The 18,476-nt window shown below is 38.1% G+C and overlaps 1 protein-coding gene across 2 annotated transcripts in view; it reads left to right on the top strand.

Annotated features, from left to right (window-relative positions):
- Positions 1–16,824, top strand: part of SAD1 (Small nuclear ribonucleoprotein family protein) — a 43,571-nt gene extending 26,747 nt beyond the window's left edge. The window contains exons 3-4 of one of the 2 annotated variants that reach the window (XM_089820205.1): positions 16,357–16,429; positions 16,557–16,824. In XM_089820205.1, the coding sequence (XP_089676331.1) occupies positions 16,357–16,429; positions 16,557–16,583 (100 nt within the window). In that variant the 3' untranslated portion in view covers positions 16,584–16,824. Of the gene's footprint in view, positions 1–8,946; positions 9,776–16,356; positions 16,430–16,556 lie in introns of those variants that run through there. The other variant, XM_089820206.1, reaches the window with a different exon arrangement.
- Positions 16,825–18,476: the final 1,652 nt, after the last annotated feature.

The raw sequence follows: 18,476 nt of genomic DNA, 5'->3' as shown, positions 1-18,476 counted from the left end.
TCAAGGTATAAAGTCTCTCTCTCAAGCTCTCCATGTTGCCGAGCCTATTGTTGATAGCTATCCGTAAACTTGGTACCATGAACTTTGTAGGTACCACGACCTCTTGTCTGTACATCACTTGGAATAACATGTGCCCTGTGGTTACCTTGTAAGAGGTACAATGAGCGCACAACACAGAGGGTAATTTTTCCTGCCAGTCTTCGCCCTCAGCTCTGCATGATTTATAAATAACTACGATCATAATCTTGTTGATTGCCTCTTCTTGCCGTTCACTTGAGAGTAGTATAAACTTGACAATGTATGGAAAATCTTGAATTCGATAGTCAGCAGCTTGATGACATGATTCACAGAGTGCCCACCCCTGTCATTTGTTAGTTGGATTGGGATTCCAAACTGCATTATGATTTGTTCGTAGATGAACTGAGTCGTGTTTAATGCAGAGTTGTCCAAGAATGCTTGTGGTTCCACCCATTTTGTTAAGTATTTCGTGGCCACCACAATATATCGACACCTTCTGGCCCGACTAACTTGTAAGGTTCCGAAGAAGTCTAACTCCAACCTTTCAAACAGTTCCCGGGCATGTGACGGGTTAAGCGACATGAAGTCTCATTGGAGAGGCTTCCCTGTGCGTTGATAGGTGTCGCACCTGATAACCCATTCTCGTGCATCGTTGTGCAATGTCGGCTACCACAAGCCCGCGAGGAGAACTTTACTTGTGGTGTCAGGGCCCATGTGTTCGCCCACTGCTCCCTCGTGGGCTTCTCAGAGTACTCTTGGTATCTCTTCTTCCATCACACATCATCTTAATACTTGGTCTACCCCCATTTTGTAGAGTAATCCTTCAATTAATTGAAATGTCTTGCTTTTGAGAACCAACTTCCTCTGTTCTCCTTGAGGCATGTCTTGGAGGAATTGAGCTGTTGATAGGTATTCCCCAATATTGGTGTACCATGAGGGAAGTATGGCAATTTGAAACAAGTGTGCATCGAAGAAGTTGTCGTTTACTCCTACTGGTGACTCTCAACTTGATTCATGACAACTGGTCGCCAATCATGTGGCTATGTCCTGGCCGTACTGTGATGTTGAACATAAATTCCTAAAGTAGCAGAAGCCAACGACCGACTCTCCCCTGAATGATGGGCTTATTGACCAAGTACATGAGGGCTTGGTGGTCTACATAGAAGGTGCATGAGTTGGGCAGTAGGTAGTGCCGAAACTTTTGTACCGAATACACCATTTCGAGGGCTTCCCTCTCGGTAGTACTATAGTTCTTCTCGGGCTCAGATAACAATGGCCTTGCAAAGTATATCGGATGGTCCAATTCGTGCACCCCTTCCCGGGCCAAGGTAGCCCCGATGGCGTAGTTTGACGCATCAACATGTACATGAAACTCTTTATCCCAATTTGGAAGCACCAAAATGGGAGCGCCCATCAATCTAGTTTTCAATTCTTCAAAAGCATCTCCTTGTTCCTTTCCCCACAAGTATGACTCCCCTTTCCTGGTGAGTTTGTCTAATAGTTGGGATATTTGTATGAAGTTCTTAATGAATCTCTGATAATATCCAATATGACCGAGGAATGATTTGACTCCGGTCATATCTGTAGGGGCCTCCATTTCCACGATCACCCGTACTTTGTTCGGGACGGACTTTAGTCTAGCTTTACAAATGATGTGCCCAAGTAACTTTCTCGCAGCTCCATGCAGTGACACTCTTTCGGGTTAAGGGCAAGGCGAGCTCGCTGACACCACTCCATGCACTCCCCCAGAGCTGCAATATGCGTGTCTTGCCCACCGAACGCTAACCAGTCGTTTAGGATTGCTGTGAAGTTTCCTACTGACATCTAATTAAAGATGTGTAGGATGATCTGCTAAAAAGTAGTGGGCACACTATAGAGGTTGAAGGGCATATGGTTGTATGCATACACACCATCTTCCACTACGAAAGTCATTTTCAATTTGTCCTTCGCAATGGAAACTTGGTTGTACCCAGAAAAGCCATCCATAAATGAGTAAATTTAGTGACCTGTCATTTCTTCTAGAATGCTGTCAGTGAACAGAATAGGAAACGAGTCTTTGATGGTAACGGTATTGAGGCATCAGAAATCTACGCAGATGCGGATCTGGTTCACTTCCTTCTTTAGAGAAATGACAATGGCAGAAATCCACTTGCTTGTTTCGACGTGGAAAATGATGCTTGCCTCCAGCATCTTTTCGATCTCCATGTTCATTCTTGCAGCATAATTTCTGTTCATCTTGTACAACCTCTTGTGCACAGGTTGGGCTCCGGGTACGAGAGGGATTCAGTGTATGTTGACTCTAGAGGCACACCCTTCAAACCTTTATATGTCCAAGCGAACACATCCTTGTACTCTGTGAATATTTTGAACGCGATAGTCTTCAGTATGGGGTCCCAGTCATCCCCTACCAAAATAGTCTTCGGATTGTGCTCATCTCCCAAATTTACTTTTTGCAACTTGGCCTCTTGATATTTAATAATTTCTCCTTAAGGGAATTGGTGGGCGGGGCTGTCCCTAACTTCAGCCTCCCCTTCCCTGTATTCGGTGTACTCCAAAGGGAATTGTTTTTCCTCCTTCGCGATCTCCAACACATTACATGTTGGGTAAACAGTTCATAATTGTCCATCTGCCAATGAATTAGCCCATTCATAGAATTTGCATCGTCAAAGAACTCCCTCAATTCGAGTATCCCTTCGCTGTTAGGTTCCATGCCTTTCCTCCATTTATTTCGTCATCGAATTTCGAGTCCGAGGAGGATGTCGTCTCTTCGCCAACCATTTGGATTTCCAAGTCGATCACATACTTCCTTCCGCCCTTCTCAAATGATAGAGTGTTCTTCTTCTAGTTATGATTCGCTTTAGCCGTCACCAATCATCCTCTTCCTAAGATGGCATCGTATCCCTTCTGTTGGAGGGGGATCACTATGAAGTATAGGATGAATGGTTGTGTATCTGTGCTATCTAGGTCTCGAGGGGCTTGATACCGTGTTGGTCAGCCCCTAAGAGGTTGAAGGTTGGTGGCCATAACGTCGGCTTCTCAAGACTCTTCCAAATCTCTTCCAACAGGATTATCACTCTTGACCCACCATCCATAATCATTTCTGTGAGGATGGTGCCTAAGATACCTATCTCCACCAGGACCGCGTGTCTCCCACTGTTCATCGTATCATTGGATCTACTGTCGAACTATTGGGATCCTAGACTCGTTCTGGAGTATTGGTTGTGGTTGTTGGAGTGTTCAGGAGGGCCATATGGAGGTGGGGTATAGTTTCCAGTAGGTCTTTGACCTTCACCGAAACTTCTAGCTGCATCACCTGCCTTATAATGTTTTTTTTCTGCTATTGCTCAAGTAGAAGTTTTGGCGGTATCTTCCAACTCTCTACGAGCATGTAATTTTTTTCAATCTGCACTTTAGCTTCCAAGGTCCTTTGCTTTTTTGTATGAGGGTCTGGATATACAAACGTCTTAGCTTGTGCACGTGTAATTGCCAAAACTTCTTCCTCGCTCCTCCCTTCGACATCGAGGATGTTATCGCCTGGTTTCAGACAATTTTCACAACTTCTGTGGGGTCTCCTCTTTCTGGCATTCACAGCCAAAATGTCCCCATTGGCTGCAATTCTTGAATTGTATCATGGGCCTCTTTATGTTGTATTGGATGCAAGGATGGTTATTGTTATTGTTGTTCCCTCGGCCTCCCTGCCAATTGTTTTTATACCCACCAGAAGTGGCATTATTGTTACTCTGTCGGTTTCCCAATCTAGACGTAGAGGGTCGTTATTGTGTGAATAGTACTTGCTAGTTTTGGGTCTTCATGTTATAGGGACATTCTTTAGTGGAATGTACCATAACCTAGCAGATGTCGTAGAAGGATTTCTTAGGACACGAACCCTTAGTGTGTCCAGCCTCTTTGCAATCTGTGCACGATTACTTCGCCTTGACTTTTGCTCGACCCTCCTTTGGCTGCCTTTAGTTCCTTCATCATTCGCTGAAGGTCTTTTTGCAAGGCGTGCACTTTCTTACTCCCTCGTCATTGCTTCCGGAACAGTCATCATTTGATGATGAGGACTTATTAGCCTTCTTAAAAGTCTTGTATTCGCTTTCTAAGTCCATGGCTCGGTTATAGGTGTTGTCATGCGAAGCTGGAGGTACGATCTTCATCTTCCTTCAGAGGGGTGTCTCTAGGCCTTCGACGAAGCATCGCTTTTTGAGTTCGTCCACTGGTGCACACTCCATTTTGCCAAAGAGTTGTTTTAGTCGTCGTTCGTACGCTCCGCCGGACTCACTTTTGCCTTGCTTGGTGCCATATATTTCTGCGAGTATCTCATCGTTGTTTCGTGGTAGTTTGTATTCCTTCTGAAATTCCTTTTTCTAGTTCGCCCAAGTTGTTAGATTGGTCTTCTCTATGCCTGAGTACCAATCGATGGTTGGTTCCCTCAATGTAGTAGGGAACTATCCCACCCATTCTTCTTGGTTGGTGACCCTATTGGTAGTCCAAATGGTTTCACATGTTTGACAATGGCTTACTAGATCTTCTTTTGCTTGACCCATGAATTTGGGCAACTTCTGTTTGTTCGCAACCATGGCTACTGATTGTACCATTGGTTGAACTACCAATTGTGTTGGTTGTGCCCAAATTTGTGTTTGTGCTTGTGCCTGTACCTACACACCCGTGTTAATTTGTGGTGTGGTAGGCTTTGAAAACAGGGTTCGGCTACCAAACTGTACTCGCTTGTTTGGTGTGTGGAGAAAGAATGGAGTGTGGTTACCCTGTGCTCGTGCTGCTTTGACACTTCTAGCCGCGCTAGTTCCCTCTTCACTCCTGCACCGATTCTCTACCTGTGGTGTATGAGACAAGTTGATGAACTCCTCCCTCGTTTCCTCAATCCAACTTAGTCTTTGCCTTGTTTGTTCTATCAAATGCTCACTTCTCACCTGTCGATGGTGAGGCAAACTGTGTTCTTCATCTGCTAATGTACCTCCCATGGCATTGTGGTCACCCTCCACAACTACAATGTGGTCCCCCTTTGGCGAGTTACCGAAGCCTTTGCCTTTGTTCGGTCTGTTGCTCACGGATTAAAGCCTGATGTGCGACCTATATGACATCATTTTGTGCTTTTCTATTTCTATCTTTATTTAGTTGGTTTGGCATCAATTCAAATCATCATAAAAAAATGAAGAACACTTTTTATTTATTTATAGTCTCTGTACATCATGGGTCGTCTATGCGGCCATTATAAAGAGTTACAGTGCACTTTTTCCTTCAATATTCCGACGACCTAGGGCTCATGGGTTGGAATTCTATCGGGTCTCATCTCGTTCCTCCTTTTGTTTGTTTTGTTCGGCAAGATTCTTGAGAGTTTGTTGCCGATGTTGCTCCCTCTTAGTTTCCTCTCTTTGCCACACTTGTGCAAACAGTCTAGGAAATTGGTGGAGCCGGTTTGCTGTGGGGCTCATGTTCAAAGCGTCCTACATGGTGTCCTCAGTGACCTCTGTGCATATGGCTTCTCTTCGTACAAATTTTTCAATAGTTGCCCAAAATAGTATTTGGAAGTTTTCCATCAACGCGTGTTCGCCTTCAAACAACTTGGTCACTCCGTCTTCATTAGTTCTTCCAATATGCTCCGGTATAGGTATTCCTATTTATTCCATTTGTTGTGTTGCTCTTCCCAAATTCAAGTGGGAAACGACGCCAAATGTTTCCTCGCATGGGTTTAACAAGAACTAATGCATAAAGACAGAATAAGATATTGAATACTGGAGTTATAAAGACCCCAGAAGCAACTTATGTATTCATTCATTAACAATTGCAAGATTACATTTCTAATGCATAAGATTTACTTGAGACAGAGACCAGTACATAAACTAGCCGAGGGACGCGAGGTGAACCGTCGCGTCGGTAACTGCCCTTGGTTACACAAAACTGTCTAAGTACCCAATTTCCCGACAATAGTTATCATGGAGTCAATCAATCTGCTCTTCTGCTCTTCAATATGTCTATATTCTTGTTCAAATAGCTCTTTTCCTCTCCTATTTGTGTTGGCAAATAATAGAATGCTCTTTTTTGGATAGAGAAACAAATATAAACCCAAAGAGTAAAAGTAAAGACTTAATAATGTGTTTTTTTCTCACTTAAACTCCCTGCCCACCGCAGCCAAGTCTAGGGCTTGAGACTTGGCAAGTCAGCCGAGTTTGGCAGACTCAGTGAGTCTGCCTAGACTCAGTCTGACTCGGACAAGTCCGGGTCCAGGGTCTCATAGGCTCAGCAAGCCTGTCTTGGCTTGGGGCTCTCTAAGGCTTGGCAGGACTCACCAAGTCCCATCTATAGTTGAATCACAGAATGCCATTTTGGGACAAGAGAATGATTATGTCAACTCTTAGGAAGATCTTCATTCTGCAACTTGTGAAAGAGAATAAAATGAAGATGGAGAGGGCCCTCAACATCTTTATTGTAATCTCTAGATTAAAATTCACAATATGAATTAAGGGTGTGGTCAAGGTCAACAAATGGTTGAGTAAACTCATGTTGGCATCTGCAGTGCAGAGGATTCATGCAAGAAGATAATTTTTTTTTTTTGCTTTCTAACATTTTGACAATGTTGCCTGTACACTTGATGTCTCGTAGGGAGACCATAATTTTGCGACCCTTGAAAGAGATGTCCATAAAAAGGAAGAGGGCTCTCAACATCTCTGTTGTAATCAATAGATTAAAATTTTACAATATGATTTAAGGGTGTGGTTTGAGTCCAGAAATGGTTGAGTAAATTACTTTTTTTTGGCTTTCTAACATTTTGACAATGTTGCTTGTACACTTAATGTCTCGTAGGGAGACCATAATTTTGCAACCCTTGAAAAGATGTCCATAAAGAGGAAGAGGGCTCTCAACATCTCTGTTGTAATCAATAGATTAAAATTTCACAATATGATTTAAGGGTGTGGTTTGAGTCTAGAAATGGTTGAGTAAATTCATATTGGCATTTAGGTTGCAAAGGATTCATGTGCAAGAAGATAAATTATTTTTTGCTTTCTAACATTTCGACTATGTTGTCCATACCTTGGCAGACAAATGTTCATTTAAATGCTGTAATAAGGATTTTGCAGATATATTTACCAAGAAGGGAGATCAGAACTAGAATAAGCCATGCCATACTCATGTTTTTTCTAGTAGAGTATGTTTGTGGAAAACTGCACATAAATATTTTAGGGGGTCCAAGGCCAAACTGTCCTCAACTTTGGTGCAGAAAATATCCACTCAGCTTGCAAGTTGAAATTAATACTACGTACTATTATTTTAATCAACTTTCTTGCAGAAGGCAATGACTTCAACAGGGAGAAAAACCTATCAAGGCCTGAGAAAATCTATTATTGGAACTACTAAGAAATCTTTTAAATTTGCCAAGGGCAAGGAAGGGAGGATTGTGTCTTTATCTAAATATCGTATCTTCCAAATTCCAAATTATTGCCATAAATGTTCTCAATCTTGAAGCAAGGCCTGTTTCTAACCCCCCCAAAAATCTGTATGGTTGAACTTGATGATGATGATGCTGTTAAACTACTTGAGAATGCATGTGAACATGAGTAACAAGCCACTTAGGGTTTAGAAGCAAAGTGTTGTGTAGTTTCCATACCATTGCCCCAGTGCAAATGGGAAGCTCTAATGAAGGGTGCTGCCCTTAATACCACAATACACAATACAAACAGAGAAACAACACAAATTGAGAGAACAAAATATGGTCTTCTTATTATCGCTGCAAATGCGGAATTACGAAATTACAATATGCAAACCACATGGGCGCCTTCCTTACAATTGTCTGCAAGACACAGCTGCCACTATCACCCAGAACTGCCCTAGATAACGTATGGGCCTTACTTATATAGGCATTTTTGATTGCCTGGGAAGGTCCTAGACACTAAGCCCTAATCCTTGAGGCTGGCCGACCTTATATTATATTATTTTATTTGCCAACTAACCTTATATTATATTATTTTATTACACTTTATTACACACTCGTTGGGCATTGCCCAGATTTCCACAAATTCCGACCTTAAAAATCAGGCCTGATTCCATTTCTAATGGCATTTTAGTTGCAATAGATGGGGGTATGCTTTGATTTTTGTTGTCAAGCTGAGCACCTTGAAGGTGGACGGTTATTATGTGTTGAGGTATTGCCTAAGAGAGGGCAGAATCCACCCTGTCCTGGGCATTTTGTGGCCAAATTTTCATGATTTCCTCCCAGCATCAGGTATACACCTGTCAACCTTAAAGAGAAAATTCAAAATTTTAAAACAAACTAAATTCAATTCAAAAGTGCAGGTCAGCCTCAAAAGGGTATTGAATTAAATTCAAACCAAATTTTAGTCGCTAAATCAGGCCCAGTTGGCCTTATAGAAGATTGTGCCCATTCAATTTGGCATCACCTATAAAGGAGAGGTGAATTAAGTTCTCACTTTAACATCGGAGCATCTCATTTCTATCTCTGCAATTTAGGAGCTGTGAATTACATCTAACAAGGTAGCGGCATATTCCTCAATACACTAAGTTAGTGTGTGGTTTCCGGCAACCGACATCTTTGTTTGGCAGCAAGCTACTGCTTACCAGCGAATTGTCAAGTTTGGGGCAGCACAATGTCTCGAGGAATCAAAGAATTCATATCTTGAAATATCAAAGGGCATTGAGTTTGGGTTTATAAGCAGATTTTCCCACAATCAGATGGGAAGGGGGTAAAATGGTGAATTTGGGTGTCATAACCATTAAAGAGCTTATTTATTTTCAGATTCCACATAAATTCATGCAAAAAAATTGATATTGAACTTGAGAAGTTCCTATCTTGCTAAACACTCATGTAATTTCATTCCATGAACTTGTGAGATTTATTTCATGTTTGATTAACATTTCATAAACTAAATGCATCCTCTTGTTTTGCAAGGAAAGTCGTTGCACAGGGAAGGCGATGGGGATTCAAGTGGTGAGTTCAAGATTTGAAGTTGATACTGCAAGGGGAAGATTCAAGCTCAAGGACTCAAAATGAGAAGAGGATTCAACATCAGGATCATCCAAGGAAGTTTCATATTGTGATCAAATCAAATATCATCAGGTTCATGAGTGCAATCAAGTTCACATCAAATCTAAATTTTCAAAGTGGAAATATGAGCCAAAGCCTTGAGAAAATTTCCAAAAGATGGAGAGAAATCAAAAGAGCAAGCAAGTTAGGAAAGTTGGCCATCACAATCATCCTCAAGGAGTTGAAGAGATGTTTTCTTCATTACTTTCTAACAATCGAGCAAGAATTATTTGCAGTTTCAATGGACATTTTCTCAAGCCAAGAGTCAAAGCACTTAGCAAGATAAGGATGATGATGTGGCAGTTGGTTGTCTTCTTCAATCAGGAAATTCCAATTTCAACACAAACAATCAATTATGCCTATTGTCCTATTTCCTCGTTGGTTGAAAAATTATTGTAATTTTCTTATTGGCCCACAATGTGGTGCCTTCATGTGATTGGTTGTAAATTTGGCTATGCTAATTAGGGTTTGTGGGGATTAATCTTGGCCCTTCATTGTATCTGAACAACTATAAAAGGCCAAGGCCTTCTGATTTGTAAGGAGTTCTTCTGATTTGTAAGGAGTTAGAAATTTGATGGTAGTAGGAGAGCTAGGAGATTAGAATAGGTTAGCTAAGGGAGAGACTTGATCAAATTGTTTCTATGATACTTTTGAAGTAATGACTAATTCATTGTTGGTTTTTCATCGCAAATTACTAAATATTGCTTTGAAGTGTTGCACGGTTTCCTCAATATTTCACTTGGAGTGGATTTCATTTCTTGTTGAACTAGTTTAGTTGAAAGAAATTTATTGTGGATGTTTACTTCAATGACTCGACAAATCCGGGTCACTAGCTGCTTGCTAATGGTAAAAGTGTCTTGCGCGGTTAGCCAATTTTCGCATGTTCTTAGCTGCAATTGATATTCAATCATTAGTTTGCATTCATTTGATGGGATTGGAGAGTGGATATTGATTTGATAGCCATTCAGGTGTTCCTTATCAGCTTTCACTAGGTGGGTGAAGTTGCTGATTAAGCTGCATCTAGTAGAATCTAAGTCACGATTCCTTGCATTCATAGTTAGGATTAGAAGTAGTTAAGTAAAAGTTAAACTGGAAATGTTGGAAAATCAACACTATATTTTCGTTTCACATTGGGAAGGCAAATCTTAAGAAGTGCAAATGATTAGTATCCATTGAATGAATTGCGTAAGTCCCCTAAGTGATCACCAGCAAATCACATTACTTCACTGAGCGAGTATCCACAGTTAATGGAACCTTGAAGGCATTTCACGATCTTACATTGCAATCTTAGCATGAGAGATGACCTTATATCAAGAGAGGATTGAGTGTTGGATGTTTCACTTCAAAACATTGAATATTTGATTCTGCATGTTGTAGTGGAACAAAATTCACATCAACAAGAACTGATTGGGTTAGATCATCTTGATATCTCTAGATTTTTTTTAATATTAAAAGACTAGAGTTTATTAACGGTAGAAGTTTGTTGCACACTTAAAATTTTGCTCAAAAAGCAAGTCTTTGTCTTGAAACATCAGAAAGCTTCCCAGGACTGGGAGTTCATGCGTAGGAGTGACAGACAATGTTGTAAGGACAAATGTGATCACACCTTTGAGATCAAGTTTTCTTGTGTTGAACTTTGGAGGAGAGGGTGATCTTTTGAGTTTCAAAGGAGAGTTTGTGTAGTAGTGTCCGATTATGCAATCTCTTAGGGTTTCGACTTAATCCTTATATCTCAATTTCCAAGAGACTTCTTTATATCTTTAAATTGTACACAATTCATGAATTCGGCCACAAATGTGCAACAGGACATTTCAGTTCTCTAGCATATAATATCACTGCCCTTAGCTAATGAATTAGACAGTGGAATATGTAATCAATGCAATTGTCTGCTACGCTTATTAATGAGGACTAAGTAAACAGAGATTCTATTTTCAAATGATAATTCTGATACAAATCTCTGATCTGAATTCAACCAGGTAGACGAAGTCTTGATCTTACAAAATTAATGACAATATTGTTTGGTTTATGAATATATGGTACACAACTGGAAGAATAGGAAGGTCCGATGTATTTATGAACTGGTCATCTATGAATTAGAGAAGTTACAATTTCCAGTTAAAGTAACAAGTCACATGTAGTGGATGATCTGAAAATGCAAAGAATTCTGATATAATTGTGAATTGATCCTTGAAGGTTTGGATATGGAAATGTTATGAAGAATCCAATCTGTTATGATAAAGAAGTTCCGATATAGTTGCGGTTCTTGTATGAATTGAATGAATTACAATTCCAATTGGTCTGCAATGAATATTATCATTGCTGTTCCTGATTCCTTATCTGTAGGTGTACGTGGTTAATCTGCTGCTAATTCAATTGATGGCCTGATGTAATGGCCGGTCTGATTCTTTTTGCTTAGGTGATGTCTTGGAATGATGCCATCTCTGATTTGTTCTATATGCTTATTGGAGTTTTTTTCTTGCAAATGGTTGATTATTTCTACGGTTATACCTTAATTGGTTGCTATAAGGCTCTTAGAGCACGTAAGTCTATAAGGTTAATTCATTGATCTGAATGAATTGAATGCCTTTGGAGGAATGAAAGACATCTCTTTAATATATAATGATGAGTTGTATTGAACCGACATGTCTTTTGCTATTCACACCTCTTCAATGTTCATGTAACTAACTATATAGCTAAGTAGCCATTGTTTATATTAGTCATTTCCTTCAGTGGCAATTATGGATTACTGACTTGTAGTAGATTAAGTATTAACATATCTTTTGTATCCGTTTGTTTAGAAATCGCTGCCTTCCTCAAATATAAGTAATGATGATATTCAATTGATGTAATGATAGATTTGCAAACGAGAGGATTTTCTGAGCACCATCTCCTTCATTTTTGTGGTGATAATTTTGTGTGCATCCATTTGTTCATGCTCTTGCCGATCCATGACTTTGTTGCATCCACTTGTGACTTAGGATTCCTTCATCTTTGTCATTAATATATTCATCTTGTTATAATTCTTATCCCAGATTTTGATCCTTAGTTGTCTCCCCTAGTAGAACATATATGGTGCCTCCCTTGCTTTGTTGCTGCCACCTTATAATTAGGAGAGTGAGCCACATGGAATGGATTGCCATTGGCAAAGAAGAATTTTCCAATGACATCATTCATTTCATCCTTTGATTGCACCTCAAATAGTTATATTGGTAGGCTTGCATCATCATTTGTCATAGTGTTTCCCCTAGCCTCTGCTGCCACTAAAATAGAAGAAATAGGCCTATGTGCAATTTCCCTCCATATAGAAGAAGTAGAACCTTGTGTCTCACGAGCCCTTGAACTTAGAGATGAAGAAGCAAATGTGGTTGCATTGTCCACACTACTTGGTCTACTCCATAGCTTACATAACTGAGCCGTATAGTTCAATTTTCTTTTCTTCTGCCACCATCTCACACACATCTACATCTTTGCTTTGAATATGAAGGAGGTAGGCATTAACTTTGGTAATGCTACCCTGAAATTTAAGCTTACAACTGTGGCACTTCCACAGCCCAATGCTCCAGACTTGATTTGTAATTTTGTTGTTGCAAATTGTCTAAGAGGAAGCTTAGGATCAAAGGGACCCTAAGCGAAATTTGTTAGTATTGTGGAAGGCCAACTAATGTTTGTCCTTGCAATGGATTTAGTGGTTTGGGTTTCACAATCGCCCCCCTTCTTCTGCACTATCGCAAGGTGCATAATTGGATTCTGTATCACTTTCAACTTCAACCTGTTGAGGTCCAACCTCACCCTCACTCATGCTGTGCGAACTCATGGTGACTGTGCAACAATCTATACAAAACTTGCGAGTTTAGAATTTAAAAACTAAAACTTAAACTATGCATAATGCAAATGATTGACACACAAAGATTTGCCTTCTGTTTTTCTTATTTTAGGTCACATGAAGCTCAAAAACAAAGTATCCACAAACAAAAATCTTTTCTCTTAACCTTTGTCAAACAAGGATTTCACTTCTGTTTTGTTAAATTCAGATCACCTAAAGCACAAAAGAAAAGGATACACAAAATTATAACTATTTTGATGAAATAAAAAAATTGAATGTCTAGAAATGAAAAACAATGAAGTATGTCAGCTTTCTATTGTATAATGAAAAAGTTTAGAATTCGATCAATGATTAATTGAATCATCTGCAAAACTAAACTAATAACTATTGAATTAAAAATTAAAAATTAAAATTGCAGCAAATTCCAATCAAGAATGTAAAGTAGTATTTCAATTTAGAAATTGTAATCTAAGTCGTCAGATTTGCTCCTGGAAGGTGGATTTCAAAATTCAGCTCGCTGCAAAGTATGATTCGGTCGAATTCGCTCAAGATTCTCTCAAAAGGACCTTGTAAATTTTTTGGATGAATTTGGAAGACTATTGATTTGGACAGAAGAACTCAAAACAAATTTGGGGCAGATTTGACTGAAACCGTCATTTTTATTGACTTTTTCATAAAGATTTTTTGCCAACTTAGGTCTACTCAACCTTCCAATCTTAAAAGTGACCACTAAAAAGACCAAAAGGGTTGTTTTATGTGTCATTTGTGCTTTTGTGAATGAAAAGAAAAACTTCTTGCCTCCATTTGTGTATGAACTTATTTGCTGCTGCATATGTATAGACATGCCTGTGCACACACACACACACAATATATATATATATATATATATAATATAATCTTGGATGGACAAAACCAAAATAAACCCAAAACTAACTCAAAAACATTTTGGACAAATCAAACCTGAATCTGTACTAGAATCTGAACCGGAAACTTAGATTGTAATAAAAGAAACTAAGTAAAGAAATATAAAATTGAAAAACCAATCATGGAAGAACATTGAACTAGAAGCCTGCCTTTGAGTTGGTGTTACTCGACGCCTCTTCTTGCTCTTCCTCGATGTTCTTGCTGCGCTTACTCTTTCATCTTGCACTTGTTGTAGGCTTGATGCTCTCAAGACTTACTCTTATACTCAAAGCTATTAACTGACAGCCTGACTGTTGGTTTCTTGTTTGGAGTTGAAATGAGATTGCAAGGCAAATTTATAGAGTGCTTGGTGTTTGGCTGGGTTCCATTGGCCATCAAGGATGAGCCCTGAGCATGATTGAAAAGATTGTTTGTAAATAATGATTTTTTTTACTGGCAATGCTGTTGGAGATGCCTGTGTCTTCAAGACATTTTAGGAGTTCCTTGGAGGTCACGGTATCCTCCGGAATTCCTCAAAAAATGAATGTTTCAGAATATGTCACTGAGGGAAGCGTATCAAAATTGTCCTCTGGACAATGGACTAGGTGGTGGGACTGCGGGGACATCTGCAAGACTCGGGAACTTGGTGGAAACATCCCCCCACAGAACCACCACCTCTGCCACCTCTATCAGGGATGCACCTAGGTAGCTTGCTATATGGCACATGCCATTGCATACTAAATGCGACCTTTAACTTAAAAAAAAAAAGTTTGCCTCTCTTTGGGCACTTGCAGAGATGCTATACTGCTGATTTTTTGCCTTGAAGATTGCAATTCACCTCAATTTGTATATCAATGCCACCCCCTCCACACTGCTCCACTGCCGTCCCCTCACCATTCCCTCGCAGTCCCCAAACTTAGCCCTTGGTCCCCCATCTCTGAAACACGTTCCAGCATCTCCCCATCAGGGAACTCTGTGGAAATATGGTTGTCAGTTGAATTTCTTAAAATATCATCATAACTGGAGACACATTGTCATAAAATCATTGACTTAATGACCTCATAAAACTCATGCATGACACTCATTTTAAATCACCTTGGAATCTCTAGCTTTAGATTATAAATAAGATATTCTCTCTTTAGGCCAGCCATGTATTGTTATTTTACATATTCACTGACGGGACAAATCTTGTCAGCCTTGTTTGTTTCATACACCATTGGATGCACCAAGGAAATAGTAAAGAGAATTAAATCTCGTAAAATCCATGTGGCGATGTCAGCATGTGGGACTGTAAGGTCAGATAGAGAAATTGGACGTTTTGACTACCATGTTGGGCAAGAATAACTGTTGTACAAGACATATTCTACTATAAACAGAGGTGTTTTAATTTCATCTTTTCTCAAAGGTATATTTATTGCTTTGGGTGTATTGATTAGCAATAAATGCTATTCATATAATTCTTAAGGACTGCCATTAATGCTTTATATCTGCCATAAATAGTGATCTTTTATCTTGTTAAAGCAATGGCTATATTCTTAATTAGCTCTCACTGCTGCATTATCTTTTTATTATTGTCTTTTATGAATATTATCTTTATTTTCTATTTTGATTGGTGAGGGCTTTCGACTGGAGCTTGTACCAGTGGGGCCACAATGGGGGGTTCCATACCCAAGAACATGCCCAAGCATTAATACTTCACTGGTCAGATTTGAATCATGATCGGAGCATATCACTGTGTTCTAACTACCATTGCTCTGTGGGATCAACTCAAATATAAGATTTATTTTTATTTCTATACATTATGACACATTGACCTCATTCTTTCATTTTGGAGCACTTTTATTTTGTTTTATCGCTTGAGTGCTTTTACATTTCAACCTACTCTTACAAGTTAATGGGAATTCAGGTAATTAGTCACCAGTATTCTTTCCTTCAAGGGGATGTAGTTTTATTGATGTGAACTACTCTTTCTTGAGCTTTTCCAATGTGACAATTAATTTATCTGGATTTTAGATCATATATTTGTTTTCTAGTTTTAAGATTGTAGTAAATGCAGGATGTTATAATCAAACTTCCGACTGTCAACAAATTACAAACATAGAGTTATTAAATTTATTAGTAGATAATAGGCTTGCCATAAAAATTGGCTAGGTATCAGTATGAACATAAGTCCCCTTCCTAGTTTTGAATAACATTGACGAATAAGTTCAGTTTGTTGTCTCAACACAAACCTTATAATTATTTGAGTTTTAAGATTGTAGTAAATGCAGGATGTTATTATCAAACTTCCGACTGTCAACAAGTTACAAACACAGAGTTATTAAATTTATTCGTAGATAATAGGCTTGCCATAAAAATTGGCTAGGTATCAATATGAACATTAGCCCCTTTCATAGTTTTGAATAACATTGATGAATAAGTTCAGTTTGTTGTCTCAACACAAACCTTATAATTTTCGCATTTTATTAGTCTTCAATAACACATTACAAGATTTTCTTTCAATAAATTTTTTGCTCGCAAGATTTCCTTACTTTTTTGTCATCTCTCTCTGTAGTGAAATAACATCTGAAGGCCGAAGGATTACAAAGCTTGATCAAATTTTGCTCAATGGAAACAATATTGCTATTGTAAGTTGAATTGAAATTCAACATTTTTAACATATGTGCCTGTCGGTAGAGAACGTGTGTTTTCTTCAGTTGCAGTTTTTGTGCTTGATTGGGTTGATGGCTAATTATCTTTTGTTCTCAATCCCAGCTTGTTCCTGGCGGTGGACCTGAATGAAGATGAGCATAAGTTTTAGCTCTGCAGAGTGAATTTTTAGCATAGCAGAGCTTTTTTGTGATATGGATGAAATTAGTTGGTCAAGGCAAATTTGCCCTTGGTGTCTTATCATAAACATGTATACACCTTTTAGAAATAGAAGTACATCTTTGGGATGAAGTTTCTTTGTTTTTAAAAGAAAACAAGGTCAATTAACTTAAATGTATTTTAACTTAATGTAAATTGAAAATGATTGCTCCTAGTTTTCGTTCTTTTAATGCTAGAAGCAATTTTTTTGTTAGTTGGTACCATATGTCGAAGTATAGATTCATAGAGGTATGATTGAGCCAAGTTTACTCCTTGAGAGACCCTGGTGAGCTGGTTCTTCTCTATTGGACTTTAAATATAAATGTAGACTTATCATATTATAAGAGACCTAAGGACGAGTCTATGTTTGTACACAGTTTCCACTTAAAAGGAAAAAAAAAATGTGCACAGGAGAAATGGCCTTTTCTGAAGGCAAAGGCTATCCAGCCAGTTCGTTAGAAATGGCCGGATGCCCATCCCTGCATGCCCCCATGTCCATTCAGTCTCGGTAACTCTACCTCTGTAAATCTACAGTCAGTGCTAAGTACTTTGCACAGTGCAAACTGAGATGATAGGACTCCGTATGTCTGCTGAAACTGTATAAAAGAATTTAAAAATAAAATATTTAACTTAGGTTATTTAAATGTAATAACATAAATAATTAACAATCAACTTAGATAAAATTAATTTATAAATAAAAAATAATAGTTATTTTATAATTTATAATGAAGCCAAAATTAATTTTACTTTATGATTAAAAATTCATATTATCGTTCTTGTTTATTGTTGTATGTTTCTATTTATTTAATATATTTTAAAACTATTATACATAACTCCATTAAAAAGAATTCTCAATAAGATGATATATATATATATATATATATATATATAAATCATTAAAAAGTTATTATAACTTTTTTCAATCTTTGAAATACATAATGAAAAATGTTATTTTTTAATCTTCAAAATTTGGAATAATAAATGTGGGTGAATGTATTTTCTTAAATAATTATCTAAGATCTATATGAATCAATGTGTGAATTTCTATTACTATTTATTTAAATTATATAAGTAATAATTGACTCCTGTTGAATCACTACTCATGAAACATGGGTCAATGAGTTTGACTCAAAAATCACACAATTAAATCTTGATAGCAATATCACAATTTGACTTGCTGTGGAAATTATCTCCTACTTATCAATTAATGAGCTTAAGGGGCTTTCTAATGAATTGTTCATAAGGCACACCACTTGGTTTGGTGAAGATTTTGCAAATGGGGTTGCAAGCTTTGGGTTTAACCATGAAGGAAACTCTGTAGTTAAGTGTGCTCAGGTTGGAGCAGTATTGGGATGGGTGACCTTCTGGGAAGTCTCGATGCTTCACCCCTGTGAGCATCACTTAGATCGAATGAGTGCTAAGTGTTCCATTTATTCTCATGAGAGATGGATTCATGTTGAATTACTACTCATGAAACATGAGTCAATGAGTTTGACTCAAAAATCACACAGTTAAATCCTGATAGCAATATCACAATTTGACTTGTAGAAATTATCTCCTACTTATCAATAATTGACTATTAATTTATTTTTGTATAAGGTCAATTATAATTATGTTTTTAATTGAATTGTTTAATATGGGAAAATCTTTTATTTTGTTTTATTAAAAAATTTAATATATAAGTTTTGATTAATTAAACATCTAGTAATTAAGTCGAGATTTCTACAGTGGCAACAATCTTCAATGTAAACATTTTTCATTTTGAAAAAAAATTGACGTTCATTTACATGTTAGAAAAACAAGATAGAAATATGCTTTTTTTTATTG

Source organism: Cupressus sempervirens, chromosome 3, assembly GCF_028749045.1.
Source record: "Cupressus sempervirens isolate cs-2001-9-10 chromosome 3, ASM2874904v1, whole genome shotgun sequence".
NCBI lineage: Eukaryota > Viridiplantae > Streptophyta > Pinopsida > Cupressales > Cupressaceae > Cupressus > Cupressus sempervirens.
Note: the sequence above shows the minus strand (reverse complement) of the source record. Positions and strands in the feature narration are given on the sequence as shown.